The following is a 17,638-nucleotide window of genomic DNA, read 5'->3' as shown; positions in this document are numbered from 1 at the left end:
CTGCTAAATGCCTAAATTGTAATTGTAAATTGTAAGTAACATGTTGAGGTTTACTGCATGGAGTATTTCCAATACTTTTACTTCTATTCCATTACATCTCGGATCCAAATATTGTACTTTTACGCCATTACATTTATTTGGTACTTTAAGTACGTTTTGATCCCAATACTTTTATACTTTTACGCAAGTAGACTTGTAAAAATACATTATCTTAATAAGATATAATCTTGTTCAAACAAGATATTATCTTTAAAACTTTAAACGAGATATTACTATATTGCATGTTGATACTTTTACGTAGGCTAAGTAAAAATTAACTTTTTCCACCACTGCTCTCATTTACTGTATATGAATCTCTATATCATGTTTAGTTTTTTTTATGCCTACATATACACCATGGGTTTTCAACAGGTGGTCCGTGGACCACTGGTGGTCCATGGAGGTATTGCATGTGGTCCCATGACCATGCATTTAGTAATGTAGGATTTGTTTTAAATGTTCTTTCCACTGTTGAGAAACCGTCAACTAGTGACCTGTGATGAGTCCATCCATGTAGTCATTTACTGAGAAGTTCAAGTTCAAGAAATTCAACAGAAAAAGGAATAGAATCTCAAGAAGGGGGAAGTGCACCGGATTGTCTGGTTGAGTCATTATTATTAGGACATTTTACCAGTAGTAGTCAACGGTTGAGAAACAGTGGGATGCATACACATGGGATGCATAGCAAGTGTTAACTTACAAAAGCACTAATCTTAGCCCATATCCCCAGTTCCCCGCCCAACACAATAGTGGTCCCCAGGTTGATTCGAAGTCAGGGTGGTGGTCCCTGGTTCACAATCAGTTGAAAACCCCTGCTATATACACCATCTTGTGGGATCTTTTTCTATTGGAAATGTGTGTCTGACACTGACCTATAAAAACATTATATGGCCTGGGCCGTGGCTCAGAGGTCCAGGTACCTTGGCTGGTAATCCAGTCTGGCAGTGTGCCGCGGGTTTGACTCCCGATCCCGACGGCCCTTACTCCATGTCTTCCCCCCCCATTTCCTGTCAGCCTACTGTCTGTCCCTCCATAAAAAAATATAAAATAAAGGCGAAAGTTCTATCTATATGTAAATTCTATGGCTGGGAATAGCTGCCTCCTTTTCTCACACGCACAAAATGGAGAGAGGAGGACATATGCTTTGAGTTTACGGAGCCTTTAGAGTCTAGGCCAGTTGGAGAGACGCATCCCGAGGAGGAGAGAGATGCCAGCGTTGGCTTGGCTTTAGGTGTGTGTGTGTGTGTGTGTGTGTGTGTGTGTGTGTGTGTGTGTGTGTGTGTGTGTTTGTGTGTGTGTGTGTGTGTGTGTATTAGGGAGAGAGAGAGATTGGATCTATGTAATGGATGTGTATGTACATACTTGTGTGTTCATCTGAAGGCTTTTAATCCCAGATTTTTGTTTTTCCCTTTTCTGGACAATCTTTAACCCCACCTTTTTCCACGGTCTGTATTGTTGGCCTGGAGTCCAATGAAAAGAATGAGCAACTGCTTTTAGTTAGTTCTCCTTGTTCTGGCTTTACCTCGGAGTAAAACATGTGTATTGTCGGCTATAGTAGAGGGCATGCGCATGCATAAAGTCAGTGGAAAATCCAGTAACAAATTGAGTGGCAAAGTGAATTTAAAGTTGTTTAACGTCGTTTAAGGAACTTTTCTGTTTGGATGTACGGGCTGTCAAGGTCAGAAAATAGTTTTTTGCCACTCAGTAGGTGTTCCCTATACTTTAGGGTATGATGAAGATGTAACAAGCCTCTATAATAATAATAATAACTAGAAATGCACTCTGTCGGGGTGCCAACTTGCGCCTTTCACACAAGTAGGCACAAGTACTGCTACTAACTAATGTCTCTTACAACTGCTGTTCTAAATCCTTTAGACCCGTTATTGACCTTATACCATTACCAACCTTGAAACGTACATTACATACATTACATACATTACATACATTACATACATTACATATACATACATACATACATAAATACATACATACATACATACATTACATACCCAGCCGATCACCAAACGTCCCTCAGTTATGTCATCAGCCCATCCCCGATTCATGGCTGAGGGAAGTAGGGGTGCTGGGGGGCCTGGAGTTGTAATTATTTGTCTCATCAGTAAGAACTGAACAGTGATGGTGAAGAAAGAGAACTTGGAAAGATGTTTGCAGACAAACCACAGACATTCCCAGTTCCTCTAACTGAGAAAAGGAAATAAACTGGAACTGACGTTTTCAACCATTTTGCCTTATCAAGTCAGGTGTAATCATCAGTAATAGACAGTATGTTAATCATAAATAATGTTTTTATTATTGTTTGATGTGCATAATTATAGCCTACACATCTGAATTAGTGGTCTATAATAAGATGAAAAGACGAGGGCTAAATAGACCACGGACCGACGCGTTGGGTGGCTCAGATGGATTTCGCCCTTGCTGGAATAGAGAGAGAGAGAGAGAGAGAGAGAGAGATAGATAGATAGATCATGAGACTGTTGGGCCCTTCTGTTCTTCTTGAATTAGCCCCCCTTTAAAATGTGTATAGCACACAGGAATAGTCACTATGGCACATTATGAGTCCATTCGTATACATTTAGGGCTAGCTATTTGGGTTTCTGGTAACATTATTGACCATTTATTTTGTATGTCCGTGACAAAAATAAAATATTGATCAAAATGTCCATCACAAGCTGGCATGATGATGACCCCTGGTTTGTTCATATAACTTGTGTGTGGAGAAAGGGAAAGTAAAAGCCACTTTTCCGCGTGAAAATGCGCGGAAATGCACGAGGTGTGTGCACGCACATTTTGTGTCGCGCTTACGTGTGTGCACCCCATCCTAAACGTTCAGCACCTCCTACTGTAAATACCTTCCCGCGGCCCATGCCCAGAACACCGTCGTACGACCAACATACTCAGCCGATTACAGTACTTGTGAGCTCTGCTTGCGCAAGTAATAATAATAATAACACAATGGTAACCCAAATGTCTAAGGCAATATTTTTGTGAGGTTCTATAGGCAATGACAGTATAACAAGAAATGCACTCTTTCGAGATGCCAACTTGCGCCTTGCACACAAGTAGCCCATGTATGACCTACTTGTGAGCAAGCAGAGCGTGCCATGAAGTGCACTCGCCACTGCTGGTACGACTGCTGCTCTGAGTCCTAGAGCTCTCTGCTGTCTGTCTGGGTACGACTGCTGCTCTGAGTCCTAGAGCTCTCTGCTGTCTGTCTGGGTACGACTGCTGCTCTGAGTCCTAGAGCTCTCTGCTGTCTGTCTGGGTATACGACTGCTGCTCTGAGTCCTAGAGCTCTCTGCTGTCTGTCTGGGTACGACTGCTGCTCTGAGTCCTAGAGCTCTCTGCTGTCTGTCTGGGTATACGACTGCTGCTCTGAGTCCTAGAGCTCTCTGCTATTCTAAATCATTTAGACCCGTTATTGACCTTATAGTTATAGGCTTATACCAACCTTGAAACGTATATACCTTAGTTACGTCACCAAGAATGGTGGTCCCTTATTGGCTGTTGGAGGACACCGACATACAGTACAACCCCGACATACATACATACATACTGTACAGATAACGTACTTTAGTTATATGTCATCAAGACATAACAGTGGTCCCTTATTGGCCAGTGGAGTACACCAACATACAGTGACGTAGACTCCGTGGAGGCGGTGGGGCTCGAGCCCCCATGAGGAATTAGACCTGAATATATCATTACTCTATGGAATATATATATTCGCCTCGGTCCGTCCCGTTTGTACCGTGCCAGGTCGCGCCGCGACAATTCTTGTCTTTGTATGTAATCACGTCGTTCTAACCATCCAAGTCTTAACACCTCTTTTGTCCTGGCCTGGGGACAGGGGGGGCCTGGGGACAGGGGGTGGTGGGGGGTGGACCACGTTGCCTGTCCACATGCTAATCTGGTGGCTTGTTTACTGTATTCTGCAATAGGCTATACTTGTTCACAATGAGAAGGCGTAGCCAGATGAGTCATTGCAATCATGGCATTTAAACATGCTCTTCTGTTTATAATCTAAACACTGACACATTTAAAAGTGTTACAAATAAGTGTTTAGAACCTAAACCGCTTGGGTTTAGTGTGAAACGAAAAAACAACAACTTTTTTGGCCCCCCCCATGATGATTATAAAAACATTTCGTCTCTGCCAACATACATACATACCCAGCCGATCGCAGTACTTGTGCACTCTGCTCTGCTACAATAAAATGTTTCCTGCTATGCATCTGCTTGTCAGAAAGCAGAATGATACATTCAATGTTACATCATTGTTGTAATAGGCTACATTATGACACAATTATTATGATTATTATCATGTATTATTATTAAATGATACAGTCTATATACATTTATAGAATTTAGAAATGATAGAATGATGTGAATTTATAGAAGTGCAAAAGGTGTTTAGTGATAGTGATAGTGATGTGTGCCTGTGTTGTTCGGTGTGAAGGTGTGGTGGCCTATACCTTATTGTAATAACATAGTACCAGGCGCGTGCACATTAATTAACGACACACGTTATACGCATTGCCACAACAATGCCTTATCGCGGTGACATTGACAAATTTGAACAAATTGGTGGTGGGGAAAGAAAAAAGGAAAAAAAAAAAGGAAACAAATGCTTCGCGTCTGGTGACGTCACGACACCGCTTCCGCTTGCCTTTCACCCGTGCGCGAGCTCGACACAGCTTGGAGTATAAAGTAGCGCGAGCGCGTCCTACAGAAAGTATCGCCAAGAACTAAGAAGAGAAAGGCACACACACACACACACACACACACACAGTCACACACACACGTTCGCACACACACATATACACCCGAGAGACGAGAGAGGGAGTCATTTACAACTTTCTTTAGGAATACATATCCCCGACAATGGACTCGGAGCTTTGGATTTAACGCGGAGGAGTAGAGGACTTGCAATGGGCGTTTTGTTGCTGCTTCTTCTTTGGATTTGCTTGCTCTCCATAGTTGACGGTAAGGTTTGCTTTGACTTCATGTGTGTGTTCTACTATTTTTTTTTTGTTCGGTCGAAGAGAGACCTGTGTGGAAACAGAAACATGGATCCTATCCTTAGGAGCGGTGTTGCCATGTCCGCTTATTATAAGCGACTTTGTGGCTTGACTTTTCTGTGATGATGTTGCTTGTAAATATTGGTTAGCTTTTTTTTCTCTTCTTCTTCTTAAGTGTAGTTGCTTATTTGGGCCTGTTTAAAGCAATGGTTCTCAAACATGTTGAAATCAAGGACCCCCCCACCCCCAATTAATACGTATTTGTCTGCATCATGGACCCCCATCTGAAAACAAGGTCCAAGTCAAAGTGTACAGGTACAAAAGAGTACAACTTATTTTTGGTTTGGCTTCCTTCAGGCAATGCAGCTGCCTATTTTATATTGGCTATTTTCAAATTGAAGTGTGAACCAGTGGTGGGGGGCTTGTTTTATAGAGGATTTGTTTTTATACGTCCGACTCCGAATACCCAGTCCAGATGCAGGCTTCAGACGCGCCTCCTCAGGAGACCTGGCTCAGATCTTAACCCATTGGATTTGGCTTTAGGAACCCGTTGTGACCGCATGCCCTTGCTGACGTCGACCCCAGGCAGGGTTCGAACCCACAACCTTCCGCATGAAGGGCTTTATGCCCCTGCCTTGTTTTCATAGAGCTGGCTGCTTATTTCTCTCCTCTCACTGCGATCTGGCAACGCTGCTTAAGAGACATTTGGGAAGTAGTAGTAACCTAAACGTTATAGTGTTAGAGTAACGACAATTACCACATCAGTAAACACATACAAGCATACATCTGCACGCTTACTTGCACGTGGTTTATTGAGTATTGTTTTAAAACCAGTTAAAGTTTCTGAACTTTAAGCCCTGGCTGGCTGTGTGTTAAAAGTTGAGGTTTTCTTTTTTAGATCCTCGGGGCGCAAAGTTGCGTGACGTGGTGTGCGACAGTGTAATAATCGCTGTTATTTTAACCCCCCGCAGTAAAGATTCGTTCGTTTTAAATTAGCCAGTCATTATAGACCGGGGTGCTTAATTCGTGAATTGTGTGATAATAGATAGAAGTTTGTGACCGGCCAGCCAGGGCTGTTTTCTTGGGCCTCTCTCTCGGTCGGTCGGACCCAGCCATCCCTGATCGGTGTCGGGTGTCAGAGAGAGAGAGAGAGAGTTGAGATTTTCTCCTGCTAGGGGAAGAAAGAGACAGACTGACTTATTTTCTGAAAATAAAATGGGTTCTGGTAACTCCGATTTGATCATTGATTGTTACACCGTATAGTTTACTTTCTCCCGTCCTTGGCTGGCTTCATTTGTAGGTTTATTTAATGTCAACTGCTTGAAGAAACTTTCATGGGCGGAGCTAATAACCTGGCTCATATATGGATGCAATAACTTTGGATCGGATCAATTAATATCGCAACATAAACAGTGCTGTGCTGCTAATCTGTCGTAGTGACACTTGAGCGCCTTGCGGTTATCAGGCAATTCATATTATATTCTTTGCCCTACGAGGAACCTAATCCCAGTCCAGTCCCAGGCCAGAACAACTAGTCACCTGCCGCGAAAGGGACTCTGGAGAACCACAGATACGCAATCAATCATTTACATAACATTGGCCACAATTACCCGATTTGTCAATTATTTTCTCCTGTTTTTCCATTGCCTGTGGCTGTAGATTCTTTCAGTGCAACGACAGTGAAGTCTGAATTTACTTTTTTACAAAGAACGAGAGCATCAGAAAATGCCACAGGGATTTATACTGAATGTTTTGCAGATGTGACACAATTATGGCAGCTATGTAGGCTACTTGCAGCTGTCTCTCTTGACATCTTGATTGATGGATTGAATACTTTCTTAACAGTTTGCAGAAAAAAGCATAGAAAAGTACAGTTCAATACACATCCCATAAGGATTTATAACGCAAGAAAGCCTACGGCTACGGGCTATGGCGTGTTGTTTCCATTGGGGGTCCTTCATACTCAATTGAAAAACAGGGTGGTGGTGTTATGGTTCGAATTTATAGCAAAGTCTGCTTTTATTAGTGCTGGTGGAGAGTAACAACGTTTTGCGTTGGGGTGGGGGGGAACTCAAAAAACACATTTTCATTAGGATTTGTAGTAGCTCAATTCTTTTAAAATAAGCAGTGTTCTGACTGTTGAGAGTTCACAAGGAGAACTCTTCTTAACAGAGTTCATATTAATGAATGCCATGTATTGGAAAATTCATTTGATGGACCTCCTAAGCTACAAGGGTTATGTTCAGTCCACATGCTTGTGATGCCAGGGATTCTGAATCTGTAAATAATATCCCTGTTCTCCTCCCCTCTCTGTCTTCAATCCGATAAACCATATATATATTAGATTATTATTAATAAATATTACACATGTTACACAATATTGAATAAATGGCACGTGGTGATGATGTGGATATTTCTTATAGATGGTCTGGATTCTGGAACTGAAAATAATAAGCATGTGATATTCTGTGACCAGCTCTTGGTTTGTGCTTGACATTTTGTTGGACAGGCAGACTGACAGAGTGATTTGTAGTAGACAGCATAAGTCGCTAAAGATCTTAAGTTGGCCTGCAAACATAGACATTGAGCTAAATTGCAGCGGAAAGCTTGTCATTAATGTCTACCTCCCATAGCCAGATTACTCTCAAACACCCAATCAATAATAAACATGTTGTTACCTGTATGCTCCAAATACATTATTTGGTTTTTCAACATCAGTATCGGCAATTATATGCAGCCGATTTGTCCCACAACGGTTTGACAAATGTTTTAGATTTTTTTTAAGAAATATTCCAAAATAGAAGATATTTTTTTCCTTCAGTAACATCAGTAACAAGTGGTGCATGATTTTCCACATTCTCTCACTCTTCCCATATCTCTTTCATATTCTCACTCTCTTCCCACTTCTCTCTTACTTATCTCACTGTCAATCTATCTTGAAAAAAATGTCATGTGTGTTTTTTTTACAAGTCTACTGGAAGCCTTCATGATCACTTATTCTTTCGTCTGGAATAGGAAGGCATTCTTTCGTCTGGAATAGGAAGGCATAGATTGTATGTATAGCATTGACGTCGGCATGCTGTATGTTGGCCTACTCATTTGTGCAGGCAAGGGGTCCCATGTAATGCACAAGGGTAGGGTATAAAACGGGGTCACATGATTGTCCCGACGTAACATGACAACGTAATATGTCTATATTTTAATTAGCTGTGGTCGCAGCTTGACAGACGACTCCTGTGCTGTGCTTCTGATACCAAAACAGTTTAGGGATCCCTGCTGATGCTGAACATGTCTCCTGCTGTGTGTAGTATGGTGTACTGACTTACTACACCAGAGTAACTAGTCACTTTAATAGAGAGATAATATGGCTGGTGGTCATCCTATCTATATTACGAGAGAGAGAGAAGCCCTGGACTTGCTTTGGAGAAATGTAGAGAAGAGGTGAGAAGACATAAACGCACACTTCACACGCACTGGCCAAAACGTTTGACTAGTGTCACTACACCACCTGGCAAACATCACAGCCGTGTGTGTGTGTGACTGTGTGTGTGTGTGTGTGTGTGTGTGTGTGTGTGTGTAACCTTCTACAGACAGATCTCTAGCCTAAATACTTGACTTTTTTCAGTAATACAGTTTAAGGTGGAGCTATATAAGGTGGGGCGCACACACGCTTTGAAAAGCCTGGTGTAGCTCGGCCGTAAACTTGGATTGACATTGTCTTTACTGCAACGTTTTGTGTTATTTTGGGGTTGTTGTGGGTTGTTTTTTTTTTACACTGAAATAACATACTCGGGTAGGTTAATATTATCATCAATTTCCATATGGGGGTGGGGGCTGGGGACTTGTTTTTTTTAACAGTCCCCTATAGGTCCACTGTGACTGAAACTATAGTGTTTATAGTATTTTTTAGGGAGGCTGATACTTTTGCTTCACCAGGAGTGATGTTTCATGTCCGTGTTAAGCAAAAATAACTATCCGCTTCTTTCCAGTGAGCGCAACGGCTGTTCAGTCATTCTTCGAGCTATTCTAGCAGTATTCTTCAGTACCCTTAACTGTCTATTCAACCATGCAGAGGAGGGGTTGATCCATTCTTTAAGACATTACTCATTTCCCCAGTCATCAACCTTCATCTTTGGAGTCGTGATGGGCACCATGAGCACATGTTTGTCAACCCTTTAAGATACTAATATGAACTGAAGAAGAGAACACATCATGCTGCGGTTATTTTCCTCTTGTCAAGAGTTTGGCTGGACGACTCTGGCTTTAGATGATAGAGGAAATGGTGCTGGTTTGAACAGACACATGGGGGATAGAAACCTCTTAAGGTTCACATTAACACTACGAAGGCAAATATTAGGCTGACGTGTCCCATCAGTTGTACAGGGAAATCAGATTTTTGAGGGGCGCTAGCCCCTCCTACAGTATATGCAGCCTTTGTCCCCGCACGTCTCAAGATTTGCCATTGACAATGAACGGAGAAATTAGGGTAGAATTCCACTAAATATGACGTAAATTAATCATCAAAACATTAAACACCATTGACATTGAAGGGAAAATTTACGTCATATGTAATTATGTAAACGAGCAAATCAGCTAACCAATCACAGGCAACAGGCATTCTGATTGGCCAGTATGAGATGATTCACCATGATGTACAGTATATGAGGCGCCCCTCACTTCACACGGGTGTGACTTTTTCTTTATAGATTGTACTAATAACAGAATTATTACAAAGACCCCCCCAATAAATTACAAAGAGTGTTTGTTTGAACTGGATTAAAAACAAAATCTATAAATCCAGTTCCATCTCCTGTCCTGTCACTTTGTATCTCTTGGCAACAATAGGTTAAAAAAAATTGTGTACTGTCCCACCAGTACACAAAATCTCACGTTTTCACGACCGTCACCAGGATTTGTAACAGTGGTGAAAAGTTGACTCAGTCCTGTCGAATGAAGGATTCAAGTAATGCATCACTGTTTAACTGAAGTTTTCCAAATGTCCAGTCATTTCTAAAAAAGACATAGGCCTAACCTTTTTTTAATCATAGCTCATATCGCGCCACCGAGTGGCGCGATACGAGCTTGTAGGTCTGCTATTTTTGAAAAATCAATTTTTTTTTAGAATCTGATCTCAGGTCAGAATGGGTTAATCAGACCAGTGTGTGTCCAGTGGAAACCTCGTATGAATCTGATCTCAGGTCAGAATGGGTTAATATAGAAGCGGGTATGGCTACTTAGAACTGTCTTCTGTGGGTTAGGTTTTGGTACGATGATGCACAAGCACGACGCTGGCTCGTAGTAGTTTGTTGTTGTTAAAGATGGAGTGCCGTGATTTTTGTACTTTTTGATTTTTGTACTTTTTTTTTTTTTTTTTTTTTCTTTTCTCAAAAGGCCCAATCGAGGCCCAGGTCAAAAGGCCCAATCGATGCCCTGGTCAAAAGGCCCAATCGATGCCCAGGTCAAAAGGCCCAATCGAAATGACAGTATTAGTGTCATCACAATATCATCCCCTTGTCTAACCCCTCCCCCTTTATCATACAACTGTTGGTGCGGCTGGGTGGATCACCACCCACCAGGCAAACCAGGCAACTGGGGGGTGAGGCCACATAAAAACATATTTTTAACTCTTTCTGTACACACTTTTTTTGAAATAAATCTTGCTCCTAGTATAACCATAGTACCGTAATTTCCGGACTATAAGCTGCAGCTTTTTACCCATGATTTGAACCCTGTGGCTTATACAACGGTGCGGCTTATCTATGGATTTTTACAGCTAACGCAGAGCCATCTCAGGCTCTGAGCTAACGTAGCTGCGGCTTATAGTCCGGTGCGGCTTATAGTCCGGTGCGGCTTGTATATGGGATTTTCCCTAAATTTGGCTGGTGCGGCTTATATTCAGGTGCGGCTTATAGTCCGGAAATTACGGTACCTGATGATGGGGAATCATCAGCAACAGGTTAACTTAAAACACATTGAATTCAGGCCAGGGTGCTGAAGAGCAATGACGGAGGGAAAAGTGCTGCCCCAGGTGGGAGACTCTCCATGGACACATACACATACGCGAAGGCACCCACATATTCACAATCGCAAATGCTGTTTCTCTGCAATTTACAATTCAAGCTTTTAGCAGATGCTTTTATATAGAGCGACGTGCGAGATCAGAGTAAATGCAATGAGCTCCAGTCAACAAACGACACGTACTAAGAGCGCAAAGAACGGACTTGCGTCCTTGGATACATGGTTTCACGCCAGTAGCACTTGCCCTAGCCTCGATGACCTTGCAGGCAATTATGCAAAGGTTAAAATACGTAATTTAGATAGAATTCTATGCAGACAGATGCCAGGTCATTATTGGTCTGGCATTCTATAGCAATCTATAGTGTTTATAGTTTCAATGTAGGAAATGAGGAATATTCTACTGACGGATATTGGTTTACTTATGATCCTAGATGACTATTGCTATGCATTTGATGTACCATGTGTTGTTCTTGCTTATTGTAAGTCTAAGAGCGTCTGCTAAAATGCCTAAATTGTAAATTGTAATCATAGTATGTGACCATGGAGAGTCTCCCACATGGTGGATAAAGGCTGCACAGTAAAATCTTCCGAATTGCAGAAACTGTATATGAAGAGTTAGCAAGAAAGCAATAAGTTAAGGGGAGAAATGGAAGGAGACGGGGCGGGGGGGCAGATGAACGAACGCAAGGACAGACACGGAGGAGGAGGAGGAGGCTACTGGCAGAGGAGAGCATGGGTGGAGGTGAGAGAGGAAAAGAGGAGAGAGGAGATTGGGTTGCAGTGCAGAGAAGGAATGTACAGAAGAGATTGAATCTTTTCCTGTTTTTCCTTTTTTTTCCTTTTTTCGGGGCGTGAAACACGAGCAGGTTCTGCTGTTTTGATTTCATACAACTGGGATAGGTGGAGGGAAGGAAGGAGAGAAGGAGAGAAAACAGGAGTAGGAGGTAGAGAGAGTGGAAGGAGAGAGAGAGAGAGAGAGAGAGGGGAGAGGAAGATGAAGATGAAGTAGGGGGGGCAGGAATTTACAGAGGTGAGAAGGAGCGAGGGAAGGAGGTGAAGAAAAAACACAAGGAGAGAAAAGAGGTGGAAGGGAGGATGGAAGGGAGGAGGGGTAATGAGAGAGAGAGAGGAGGAAGTCTGTCGCAGACTGCTATGATTTCTCTGGGGTCCCCTCTTTCTCGCTTTCTCTCTCTCTCTCTCACACACACACACACACACACAGGCTGTATAAATATGTGCTCTGTGCACGTCACGCAAATTTTTCTTGTCCCAACTGGGGAGGTGTGAAGAAAATCTCTTCCTTCCTTTTCACCCTCTCAACACTCCATGCGCACGCACACGCACGCGCACGCACGCACACAGGGTTCCCTGATAAGGTGTAAAGCGAGGGTGGCTGTTAGTTATTCTTTCAAGCAGAACAAAACAAGGGAGCTGAGAATTGTGTGTGTGTGTGTGTGTGTGTGTGTGTGTGTGTGTGTGTGTGTGTGTGTGTGTGTGTGTGTGTGTGTGTGTGTGTGTGTGTGTGTGTGTGTGTGTGTGTGCGCGCGCAATCTATGCATGCGTGAATGCATGTGTGTGGTGGGGGTGAAGCAGTGCATTTCCTAAGCTATACAACTTCTTCTGGGCCTCTCTGTCTTTTCAGACCTGGTACTTTGTGGCCCCCACCACACAACAGCGTGTGTGTGTGTGTGCGCGCGCGTTTGTGGGGTGTGAGGGGGGGCACACACACACACACACACACAAACTAACGAGTGCACACGCGCACACACACACACACACACACGGCCTTCCTCTGTCTTTCAGTCTCCTCCCACTCTGATTGTTAATCCTACTGACAACCTCAAACTCCTCAGCTGTTCCTTTGTGTTGTGCCACACACACACACACACACACACACACACACACACACACACACACACACACACACACACACACATATATACGTACACACACGCAGCCAGGTGCAGTATAAAACCATTTGAAGTGAGTCAGGAGTCAGAGGAGAAGGACCCAAACTTTACTGTCAGAGACAGATCCACTAATGGGCATTGCACTCATTAGTGAAATAGCAGACTGCTGGAAGCCGTTTGGAAAGCATAAAAGTGTTTGTTATTTATTTGTCTTTACCATTCAGGATTTCAGGCATTTTGGACAAGTACACCAGCTCCTATTATTTTTCAAATGGAGATCCCCATTCCCCCACTTATCTGCATTCTCCTCTGTTCTGTTTGTATCCCAGAATATTCTGGTGGCATTTCTGCTTGCTGTAGGGCATCTACAGGAATAAAGTCTTTCGAACAAAAATACTTCTTTCTTCTTCTTTAAAAAAAAAGAAAAATACCATTGCCTCCAAAGTGGACCTTTTTTGCCCAGATATTTCTTACATGTAGTTTCAGGAAAATGAGCTAAATTTACTTAATTTATAAAAAGGTTTGACGTGCTACCTGCAACCCTGAACTTAACTTATTTAGGGCGGTATGTGAGAACGCGAATCATGTCCCAGTTTGACCAGCCGGACCCCGGGAGTCTGGGACTCGTTGCTTTTTCACCGCGGTAAGAAATAAATCCATATTGTCGCAATAAATGATCAAATCATCAAATCCATGCAAAATCCCACTAATCTGACTGTAACCATGGTTTTCTTGCTTTCCACAACATTGTGAGCTTGTTTAAAAGTTTAGTTATTTTATTTCCAAAGCAGTTGCTCAAAATAATCCATTGACAACAAAGAGGGGCACATCTTTATCAGTGTTTTCTTTCTTTCTCGTATTATTTTACAGATGTACTAGTAATGCAGAGATAAAAAAAAACAAGGGATGTTTTTGCCACATGCCGTCAGTCGACAATGTCGGCTAACTTTGCAGCATGATTGCATCATTCATGCCCCCCTCTCGACGTGAAGTTGAAGGTTCTAAAGGTTTGATTCTCCTTAGAGCATTATGATGGAAGACAGACAGTGATGATAACGAAACAAGAATGATTGTGTTTATCATACACACACTTCATATCACACATAATAATAAGCATAAAGGAGAGCCATGTACAGTTGGTAGAAATCCTAAAACAAAATTCCTTATCTCAGACAAATACACTACACAACCGAGAAAATGACAGAATAAACTGGCCCTATTTTCTCAACACTGACAGTTTATCTGGGCAAGCAGTTGTTGGTTGTGGGAACAAGCCAGATCTGTTACCTTCGCTGGCAATGATATGTTTTCCATGTCTAAAAGGGGCTTTTGAATGTGGTAGTTGTGGATTGTCTTCTCTAGGTCCAGAAAGCCCCAGCTGGCCAGGGGAGGTCAGCCAAAACTAATCCCAGCTGTAGTGTCCCTCTCTGGGTATAGAGATGGCAGGAAGAACCCATGACTGCAATCTCTCTCTCTGTGTGTGTGTGTGTGTGTGTGTCTCTCTCTCTCTCTCTCTCTCTCTCTCTCTCTCTCTCTCTCTCTCTCTCTCTCTCTCTCTCTCTCTCTCTCTCTCTCTCTTCTCTTCTCTTCTCTTCTCTTCTCTCTCTCTCTCTCCAGTCTTGTTCTCTGTTCTTGTTGTCCTTCCTTTTTGTTGCTATAACAACCAAAAATCCTAGCTTGGTGAGCTTGTGAGTTTTGTAGTGTATCCAAATATTCAGATAGTCGAGGCCAGCCTTATACTTAGATTATGGCAGCCTATATATATTTATGTATCATAAATGGCCTATTAAATGCTGTGTGTGAATAGACTTTAATCATCACCCTCAGTCGATCGAAACCTGCGATAATGACCTGAGTGACAGATCTAATGGATATGTGTGACCTTTCAATTATTGTCATGTATTAGAGATAGAGATTTTAGACAATAGACACACATCTATACCGTATCTTTCCCTTTCACTTTTGATTGAGACTTCCCAGTCGTCTTTGTTATGAAATGCAATGCAATGCAATGCAATGCAATTCAAATCTATTTAAGTGTCAAATCACAACAAGTGGTCTCAAGATAATTTACATATAAAGCAGAAAACCAACAAAGGTCCAATCCAAATGATAAGCAGGTGTAGCTCATTTCTTTCCATACACCTGGTATACAGACGTGAATCTCAAATGCTTCATTGTGTGTTGTGAGTTCTAGTCAATTTGATTTTGAATGTGATGCCAGGCAGCCACCCAGATCTGGTCCTGTATATAGGCCAGAATACAATTCTGCGGTTACTATTTGGGGAAATTGGATTAGATTGGTAGAAATGTGATTATGTGCAACATTTCTTACCAACTTCTTTCACAGTGCAGGCTTTACTGTTTGTGTGAGGAGGGCTGTGTGTGTGTGTGCGTGCGTGCGTGCGTGTGTGCGTGTGTGTGTGTGTGTGTGTGTATGTGTGTGTGTGTGTGTGTGTGTGTGTGCATGCATGTGTGTGTAGTGTATGTGTGTTTCTTTCTTCATAATTCATTGGCATTGAAATAGAAGCTTAATTGGTTCTGGAGGACAAAAGGGAGTCTACCAGCGCCCCTCAGCCAGTGCATCACAGGAGCAGTACAGGGACAACAGTTGCAGAAGAATGGACAGACACTGGAGCAGCTCCAACAGTTTTAGCCTTTATTTCAGGTGCTGGTATAACAAGAAACGACTGATTGTTTCTGTCTTTCGATCTTCCTCAGAGTCATCATAATTGGTTCTCTTCTCATCTGTGTCATGAGTTTCAAGACCCCCTACTAGAAACCATAGCCCTGCACAGGCCCCCAAAACTCCGAGCCCAACTCCGGGGCCCTCGGTGTTCGAGCCCTAACCCGGCCCCAGCACGAATCAGGGGCAGGGCTTTTTCGATTTGTCCGCTCGGGCCTATATACCTGAGACCTGACACCAAATGTATTTAATCTCTCTCTGATGTGCTCTGGTGTGTGCGGCACTCAAGCTATCCGATACATGCAACCACAGACGGATACACATACATACGTCACACATACACCTTTATTACACGTAATAACTACAAGTGCCACTGCCAAAAATGCTCAAATTTTAATAAGCCATTTCAGAGACACATAAGGGATCAATAACAAAGTAATAATAAAGTAGTTATCCCACAAAAAAAATTAAAAGGGTAAAAAAGACAGGATTCGAAACTGGTTCACAGTCTTTTTACACTTCTTGTCTTGTATTCTCTGGCTTGGATTCAAAGTTAACACAGTCCTCTAAATGCTGAGTAAGTCCCATATGAGCCTCGAGTCCTGCATACAACCTAAAAGACAGCCCAAAAACTAAAAGAAAAACAAACCAGGAAAGAAACCCACGGTTGTCACTCAGTCAAGACAATACAGCTATTTTTCTTCTTTCTTTGTTGAAAAATGTGCCTCTTGTGGAGATTGGAAGGTTGTCCTTGTGACTGACAGCTGTGTGCGTGCGAGGCTGCGAGCGTGCGCGCGCGTGTGTGTGTGTGTGCGTGTGTGTGTGTGCTGCTGAGGGAATTAGAGTCGGCCATGTTGGTGCCAGAACACAGCATGCCAGCAGTGCCACGCTGCCAGACCAAACCACCGGGCTCACCACAGGCCCTGTGTCAGATATCGTGTCAGCTCGGGCCTCTGTCACTGGGATGCCAACTCCCACTGCTGTCTGCAGAATGATCCTAGAAAAAAAGTCTTAACATTATCTTTACATTTACATTCTTTTATCATTTTCCTGCCTTAAAATAGTTACATTGAAAACCCGTTTTAATGTCGGATTTCTTTCAAAACGATTCCTGGTTTATGCAGGTGGTGGTGACACAGACTTGAATTGGATTATGTCCCATGTTCCGTTCATGCCATGGTTATTTATACGTCAATGAAAGTGGTTTCGTGTTCAGTTTGACTGGTATTCAGGTTTTTTATTTACTTGTTTCACTTAATGAACGCTCTGAATTCCCCTATCATGAATGATGGACATTCAGCTGACGTGCAGTAGTGCACAGAAATGTTCTTCTTGGATTCTCAATAATTATATTATTATTATTAATTTGGGGGATTCAACATCCAAAAATCCAAATGGAAAAGTCCTATCTGATTGCATTAAACTACGTTAACAGTTTGACTGTTTTTTACGATTAACCCGCATTTTAATCAACCCCCCTTCACTGCCGAGATTGTTGTATTACCTTTAGAGCATACGCTGAATTATTTGGGCTTTTAATCCGCGAAAATCCATCAAAAAAAGCTCCCGTGGTTTGTTATGATCTGTGTGTAGCATCCACCATCTTGGTGCACCCGGAAGACGCACACAAGATTGGTTTCAATGAGGCGTTGCAACCAATGCATTTCCATTGGCCTCAATTTCCCAGAAGCCCTAGCAGCCCACAGCATGTGACGATTTCCGGTTTCGTCATCACAGCGAAGCCATCCAGTCTCATACTCCGCGACGAAGACGGATTTTCTTTTGATTCATTACATTACGGCGGATTAAACACATAAAACAAAAGGCGGGTATGTCCGATACGGCAGCGACATTAACCTGGAGTAATCCATTCGCGGCACGGAAACTGTTAAGCAACATTAAACTCACTTTGGCACTCACTTTATGCATGCACATACCCCCTATAAT

General features: G+C 42.6%; 1 protein-coding gene across 2 annotated transcripts in view; it reads left to right on the top strand.

Moving 5' to 3' along the window:
- Positions 1–4,843: 4,843 nt before the first annotated feature.
- lrp5 (low density lipoprotein receptor-related protein 5) overlaps positions 4,844–17,638 on the top strand; it is a 95,603-nt gene continuing 82,808 nt past the window's right edge. For both annotated transcript variants that reach the window (XM_083762495.1, XM_083762494.1), the window contains exon 1: positions 4,844–5,042. In XM_083762495.1, coding sequence (XP_083618621.1) covers positions 4,988–5,042 — 55 coding nt within the window. In that variant the 5' untranslated portion in view covers positions 4,844–4,987. The remainder of the gene's footprint in view (positions 5,043–17,638) is intronic.

This window comes from Protomyctophum parallelum, assembly GCF_964188405.1.
Source record: "Protomyctophum parallelum genome assembly, chromosome: 4".
Classification (NCBI taxonomy): Eukaryota; Metazoa; Chordata; class Actinopteri; order Myctophiformes; family Myctophidae; genus Protomyctophum; species Protomyctophum parallelum.
This window is presented reverse-complemented; position numbering and strand designations above follow the sequence as displayed.